This window comes from Macaca mulatta, chromosome 17, assembly GCF_049350105.2.
Source record: "Macaca mulatta isolate MMU2019108-1 chromosome 17, T2T-MMU8v2.0, whole genome shotgun sequence".
NCBI lineage: Eukaryota > Metazoa > Chordata > Mammalia > Primates > Cercopithecidae > Macaca > Macaca mulatta.
In genome coordinates, this window is record NC_133422.1 from 9,328,726 (window position 1) to 9,336,772 (window position 8,047).

General features: G+C 45.2%; 1 protein-coding gene across 4 annotated transcripts in view; it reads left to right on the forward strand.

The window, feature by feature from the left end:
• The window catches only part of MTUS2 (microtubule associated scaffold protein 2), a 429,611-nt gene that overhangs the window by 355,426 nt on the left and 66,138 nt on the right, over nt 1-8,047 (forward strand). For all 4 annotated transcript variants that reach the window (XM_015120815.3, XM_028837647.2, XM_077974143.1 and 1 more), the window contains one exon: nt 4,514-4,580. In XM_015120815.3, the coding sequence (XP_014976301.3) occupies nt 4,514-4,580 (67 nt within the window). The remainder of the gene's footprint in view (nt 1-4,513; nt 4,581-8,047) is intronic.

The following is an 8,047-nucleotide window of genomic DNA, read 5'->3' on the forward strand; positions in this document are numbered from 1 at the left end:
CCCTCAGAGGAGGCCTTGCTCATATTTCAGTCAACCCACGGTGTCATCACCCAGACCAGGCATAGTTTGGGCAATAGAGGGGATTAGAGACTTGAGATCCTTTCCAAGGGAGTCCTGGGTGTTCAACAGAACCTATGGGCCTTGCAAGATCACACTGGATTCTGTTGAACCATGATAGATGGAGGAATAACTTTTTGAGGCAAAGAACAGTGAATGGAAGATTCCTTTAAGTTCACTCTTGCCTAAGGAACAGTGTTCCTGCAGTCACAGCTATTGACTCATTTCATTGCAGGGTAGCACTATGTCATTCTGGTTTGGCTTGCAGAAAGCAAAAAGTAACTTACTCTATGCAGAGAATTCATAAATTAAAAGAGTTGATATCCTTTCAAAAACAAGCACTTACTTGAAGGGCTGTCGCCAAACTGCACAGGCTGGCCTTAGCGAGCCAGAGCTGAGCTGTGCCAGCATCTTCAGCAGCAACATATTCAGAGGTCATGAGACAGCATCCTTCTAGAAGCTGGTGGGGAAAACTAAAGTCTCTCAGAAGTTATAGCCCAAGTAGGCTATGGCAAAATGGGTCCAGACGCTGTAAACAGACTAACGTGCAACTCACGAATCCACATCCAGGACAGAGACAGGCAGTTCAGGCTGTGGAGTGGGATGTGAATGCAGCCAGGGCATTGTTCTGTTGAGACAGAGTAGTCAGGAGCGGACCCTGCCTCTCTCCCAGTCAGACATGAAAAGCTTCTTGGTAATAAGTGCTCAGATCCAAGCCAAGGCTCAGTGCAGTTTGGATCTTGTTGCTTCTATCTAAGTATGGCTAGGAGGGGAAATCTTGGTGTGCTCATGTTTGATGAAGAGTGTGGACATTGGGTGGAAACTCTTGCCTTTGCCATTTCCTGGTGGGTTGTGCAGGGGCCAGCCACTTCACCATAGAGCCCCAGTTTCCTCCTCCATAAAGGGAAATAAAACCCGGGACGCTCTGGACAGTGTCTCGAGGAGTAAATGACATAAAGGGCTTACCTGACATTGTGTCTGGACTACAGAGAGTGTTCGGTGCTGGACAGCATGAATCACCTGTAGTAATTAGTAAATAATACTTAGCCAGAGCTTGCCAGAGTTAAGTTCTTTTCCTTGACATTTTAGTCATCAGGTTTGTTGCTTATCTTTGGCAGCCAGCCCTTCCTTGGTAAGCCATCTAATGACTATAGTTTGGAACTGGCTGGTTTTAGAGCCTGAACTTGCAAAAGAGTGGACGAGGTCATTTTCACTGGGTCTTCGTGATCTGTTTTAACAGCCTCTGCTTCCCCAAATGGAGATGGTACAAGGTCTCTAATCTCACTCTATTTCCTTTCCACTTCCTTGCCTATCTCTCCCCTTCCTTTCTTTACTTGCTTTTTTTTTTCCCCAGTTCTCACTTGGTTTCCATCAATCTTATTTGTGTTCCTCTTAAAGCAACAGATGGATGGGGAAGGCCTGGCCACAAAGTATCAGCATTAGCTTTTCAGCGAAGTGATTCAAGTCTCAAGGTCTTCCTCAGCAGCTCCCTCATAGTCAGCACCACCCCTAAGAGGCCTGTCCCTCTCATAGGGCCTTCCAGCCACTCCTTCCCCACAGGCCTGATTCTTCTGCGGCTGGGAGTGTGGACTGATCTGTTATGATGTGAGAGATCCCTGGGGCATGACTCTGTTAACGTCCAGCAGGGGCCATGACAGGGAGCTGAGGGAAATGTTGGCTTTGAGTTAGAAATTAGAGTTCATTTGTTGTTTTTGTTATGTTCTGATTGTTCACTGCCTGGCCCAGTCTAAGTCTTTGCAACTCTCATTGCTCTGAGAGTGACCGCTGTGTAATGCTATTTCTGGACTGATAAGCATACTATTTCAATTATCTGGCTGTGTTTAGGAATTAGAGAATGTGAGTATTCAAAATTATTCTTGACAGTAAAAGCAAGTTAGTTTTTCCACTAGGTTAAGATTATTTCAGGGTCAATACCAAAATTAGCACTCTCCAAAATACCAAATTTGCTTAACCTACAGGAACACATTGATTGTCATCTGGCCATATTATGCTGCTGTTAGAATGAGCATATAATCCCTGTGATCTGTCTGATTAGAACATGTTCCCTGTTCTGGCTTCTCTAATCTCTGAATCACATCAAAAATTAAGCAAAATCAAGGCAGACCAAGACGGTGCTTACAAAAACAGAGCATAAGGCCAGGCACGGTGGTTCACACCTGTAATCCCAGTACTGTGGCAGCTACAGATTGGGCAGATTGCTTAAGCCCAGGAGTTTGCGACTAGCCTGAGCAACATGGTGAAACCTCGTCTCTACTAAAAATACAAAAAATTAGCTAGGCATGGTGGCATGCACCTGTAGTCCCTGCTACTTGGGAGGCTGAGGTGTGAGGATACCTTGAGCGTCAGAGATGGAGGTTGCAGTGAGCCATGATCATGCCACTGCATTTCAGGCTAGGTGACAGAGCGAGATCTTGTCTCAGGAAAAAAAAAAAAAAAAAGAGGATAAGACTGATATAGAAATTCTAAATGCATTTAGATAATTAATATGGAAAAGCACCTGTTATATATAGGATGTTATCCAGTTGCAAATGAAATACAAGGAAACAGAAATATAGTAACAACTTACACTTGTATGAACTTGCTAAGTGCTGGACACTAACTACATCACATACATTAATGTAATCCTCATGACAACCCTGCACAGTGGGTGTGGCGTTAGAGTAGGAATATTGAGATACAGGGTAGGATTAGGCAAGAAAATACATGCTCTCAGATGTAACTGTTAGCTTTGAAATTCAGGGAAAACAAGGATGCTATGGACTGGGATGGAAGGAGAGAACTTCAGAAATGAGATGGGAGGTGTCCGTTGGGTCTGTCTTAGTCTCTTTGGGATGCTATAACAAAATATCATAAACTGGGTGGTTTATAAATAACAGAAATTTATTTCTTACAATTCTGGAGGCTGGGAAGCCCAAGATCTAGGCTCCAAAAGATTCAGTGTCTGGTGCTGGCCACTTTCCTGTAAACATTAGAACCTGGGCTGTATCCTTACATGGAGGAAGGGGCAAGGCAGCTCCCTGGGATCCCTCTAATTTTATTCGTGAGGGCTCCACCCTCATGACCTGATCACTTCCCAGAAGTCCCACCTCCTATTAGCATCAGCTTGGAGGTGAGGATTTCAACATGAATTTTAGGGGGATTTAGGGGAACACATACCTTCAGACTATAGCAGGGCCCATTTCCCTCAGGGACGGATCTATTGCTACATTTTCTTAAGGAAACTAGTAGCTAATAATTTTTGACTCCTGTGATGAAAATAGCTCTCAGTGTATTATGAAAATAGGGTTTTATTTTTGACATGATGAATATTATGACACAGCTTAGCAAATGCCCTCTGGATAACCCGAGACCCTCCCACCAACCCAAAGCAGCACACTTGTTACCCGCGTCTCAGAACAGCACACCGGAAACAATATTGTGAGAACGGTGTGGTCACATTCCGCACACGTCCTTCAGAGGTGCTGAAACCAAAGGCAATGGTTATTAAGGAAGAAAAAACATTCTCAAGGCCCCGATGATATTCACGCTAGGTATTTGGTCCACACTTTACTCAAAATTCTCTCTCTGGAAATCAGTTTGCTTTGAGAGTCTATGCTACAGAATGACAGAGACTTTCTTTGAAGGCCTGTATTTTTGGTATCTCAAACTTGAAGAGAATTTATGTAGCTCATCTTTTCTGGTAATTGTGAGTAATAAAATCATAATATGCTGTTTATGGTGACTCAATAATGCAGATTACAAATTCAGCATATCTTCAACTACTTCCCTACTTTGATTTGAAAACAACTTAGCAGTCATTTAGTTATATGTGGCATTTTTTGCACTAAATGGTATTTCAAGCTTGAGATTTCCTCTTTTTTCATCTATTGATGCTGACAGTGGAACAAAAAACTTGGAAACCTTAAATGTTGTTGGTCATATTACAAAGAGAAGTGTTTCATGCTAAGCCTTCTGTCCTGATCTTTATTATTGATTAAGTAGCTAATCATGTATGGACAAAAGGGTAAGTGTAAAAAACAGTTGGTAAAACAAGCATTTGGCCCTCAGAGAAATATGGCACAGACTTTTTTAATGGTTGGAAATCTCATAGTAGTGATAATAATAAACACTGTATAATAATATATGGCAATAGATTGCATGGGACATAAATATGCAAAGAATTATTGCAGGATGATATACAAGAGTGTAATCCAGACAAAAGCACAACCACGGGTGTTATTAATATTATAATGCTAGCTTTGCCATTTGAATGGGATACAAATGAATGAGTCAGACTTGACTTTGTAAGTTTTTATATGCTTGTATAATGTGAAAATTATCTCCTTAAGGACTAGACTTATAAATATTTGCTTAATACGATTCATTAATTAATCATGTGAAAGTGCTTATCTAGCATAAAACTAGGGGACTCTCGGTATCCGTTTTGTTTTTTCAGAGTGAAAGTGCCCTTGTGAAAGAAAAAGAGCTGTCAATCGAACTTGCAAACATCAGGGATGAAGTTGGTAAGTAGGGCATTGAAAATGAGGAGCATAAAGAATGTCTTTTCCTGATTCCTATGAATGTGTAACAAAAGCAATTACACCTCCTGTAATAAGCCAGTGCAAACCTGCCTAGATGAATGAAGTATCTTGCCCAGCGCAGTGGTGGGCTGCTGCGGCCTTAGCAGGGAACCATAATTTTCACGTCTCTGCTGTTATAAAGACAGCTTCCTAACAGTTCACAGTGGAACTCATCAGTCCTTGACTCTGCTATTTGCAGACGGCAGCTCATACACCAGTCTGCATTGATCCATCTGGGTCCCCTCTGATAAAATGGGGTGCTGTCTGTAAGACGCAGATGTTCCATGGCTTCCTGCCACTGTCTACCCCGTTGTGAAATACTCTGTGATCTAGAACAAGGTCAAAAACACAAATCTGGTTGGATTAAAAATGTGAGAGTTCATGTTGAAATTTCTAATCTTTGGCTGATGAAATGGTTTGGTTCAGTCTGGACCATAGAGACCTTATAAATAAAATGATCCCCAAACCCTGGGGATGTGGCTTTCACTGTAGGTCAAGGACAGGACCAGATATTTGCCATGTTCTCATTGCTTGATCCCATTTTCCCTCTTGACCATCTGTTATTCTCTTTCCCCAGGAATCAGTCAGCAAAGCTGAAATACACATGGTCTGTTCCCATTGCCCACTATTGTCTTTATCAGTGAGCACTTCTCCTCCATCTAGTGTGGTCCTGGGAACAGGCCACCATGTGCAGGTGTGGCTTCCTCCGTGAGGGGATTGGAGCAATCTCAGGTGTCCTTGGCACGTAGCTAGCCATGCAGATAGGCAGAAGGCTGGACTTCCCCAGGGACCACATGCCCTCAGGTGTGCAGTGGACAGAATAGTGAGATCCAAGCATAGCCTTCCCCAACCCTTTGTATTCCCCTCTCCTTTCGTTAAAATGTTTTCTTTTTCTCCCTTGTGAGTTCTGTGACTTCTTTTAACGTTAAAGTAGGTCTGCAGTGGTCTCTTCTCCTCTCTAAGGACAGCAGGTGCTTGTGGGAAAACAACAAATACAGGCCCCTTCCCAGCCTCGCTGGTGTGTGATCCGGAGCAGCAGGACCCTGCTACTGCTGCAGGGACACCTACACCCGGACACCCCTTCTCCCCGGCCAGGAGAAGCCCAGGGCTTGACGCCAGATATACGCTTCTTCCGACAGAGTCAGCTAGGAAAGGCAGGGTGTGAGGAGCCCTGGGAAGCTGAGGTCCATGAGGGCCATGTCTGACCTGGCTGGAAGGAGGAGCGGGAGGGGCGAAAGCGGCCCCATGCCCCGCAGACTCCTGCTGGAAAAGTCTCATCCTTCCTTTTTGCCATTGTTGTTGTTTTCATGGAGGTTGAGCCTAATTTCTGTGTGTTGGGTATCACCCCAAGCAGCATTCACAGGGACAGCTCCAGTGATGACCTCATTGCCAAGGCCGCCGTGGGTGAAGCCTCTGTGCCCCCATCTGAGTTTCTTCACCAGTGTGGCCACCCCTCATGATCCAGATGCCCACATCTGGCCTCAAAGACCAGTGTTGAGAGTGGCCCCCACTTTTTCCTGAAGGGAAACTCCTGGTACACTCACTGGTGACCCTGCCCAGTGCCAGGGACTGTTTCCGTTCTTCTCTAAGGAAGAACTCACCACTGTTCACCCATGGAGCCATGGGTCCCATGTGATTGGCTGCCCTCCCGTGCATGCACACATTGTACACACATGCACACACACACACACACGCACACACACACACGCGAGAGCTGTCCTCCTCGATGACTCCCGTGGTTCCTTTAAAAGGACCTTCCACCTCCTTCCACACTGATGGAAACTGCTTTATCAAAAAGGAGTTCCTCCTTCCTCACTGATGAACTGCAAAGACCCGCCTCTGCACCCATCCGCTTTAGGGCCTGCCCTCAGCTGGAGGTGACTCTGAGGCCTCTGCTCCTCAGCGAAGCTGCCAAAGAGCAGGTTTCACCTCTGCTGGCCTTCAGGTCAGTTCCCAGGGAATGTGGAGGTGGAGACAGCTGGGAGATCTTGCCTTGTCCCCTACTGGAATCTGCCTTCCACCTTGTAGAGGTAGAGACCCTTGGAGATGGCCCCTGATGACACTGCAGGGACAGCTCAGAGGCCTAGGGTAGAGGTTCCAAAATTCTCAATTCACAGTGAACACAGTGTCTCAGTAACTTTTTTTTCACAGTCTCAAGGCCAAATAAATACCTTGCAGCTCTATTTATTAAGGAGTTAGGTCTAAGCCACTTAAGTGTGTATGTCCTAACAACTTTGTGGCCATTTGAAAAACTGAACATAAATGGAAAGAAAACAATATATTTTTGTTTTATTCTTAAGGAACCACAATGACTTGCTTGTGTTTGGGCCCCACACAACTTCTCAGACCTTGGCATCGGATTGGATAAGGCTATCCTTGTATCTTGTTTCACACTGATTTTCACTGCATATTTTTTATCACAGCAGCAGCCAAAACCTCAGCTTTGCAAAGTTATGATATCAAAGGGGATGAAGTGTGAGCTAATGTTGAGCTAATGTCAAAACTCTGAACCCCCCAAACCAGGAGTTCGCATGGTATCCCCCAGGGAGGCAGCATCGGTGTGTTTCCCTTGGGAGTATTAATGGAAGAAACGCTGCAGCGCCCTGTGATTTGCCGCAGTGGCCCAGGGTGCCTCAGCACACAGTTTGCAAACCACAGGCTTGGGGACACTTCCCTGCCCTCAGTGGCCGAGAGACTTGAGCATGAGGAAGGTTGGGTCTCCAGAGACTCAGGAACAGAAAGATGCTGATAAGTTATGGTTCAGCTAGAAAAGTGTGCGGTGTTACCCCCTGTAATGTATAGCTCCTGCCGCCTTTCCTCCTCTTTTAGCAAGATATGTTAGTCTCAGTTAAGGGAGTGATAGAAAAGCATTGAATTATATGAGGACTGTCAAGTCTTGTAGCCCTGAAATGCTAGAAGCCAATCCCTGAGTATGCTTCTCTATGAAACAGACGAGTTTCTAGGGGGTTCCAAGGCTTGGCAGTTCTGAGCATGGGCTTTAGGTTCAGGTGGGGCGAGCTGGTAGACCTCTGTGTCCCACAAGTTCCCGTTCATAACATGGAAAGTCAGTTAAAGAAGATAGTGCGGATAGCTCTCCGTCAGGGTGACTCTCTTAACTCTCCGGTGTGTAGCACCTTGAACCCAAAGATAAAAGATGGAAATTTCCACTCCAGGGTGAATTTCTCCCTGGAGAGACTTCTGCCCTCCCCATGGGCAAGCTTTGGCTCTGAGGGCCCCGTGTCCCCTGATGCAGTTGGGTTGGGTGCCGGGTGTGCCAAGTGCAAGGCTGCTTCTCTCTGTGCTTTCCCGAAGCTTCTAAATGCAGCAGGCACTGCACAAGGATTACATTGGGTTTTGGGTTTAAGTCTTATTTGATTTCTGCCTAAGTGCTAAGAATAGAACCAGAATTA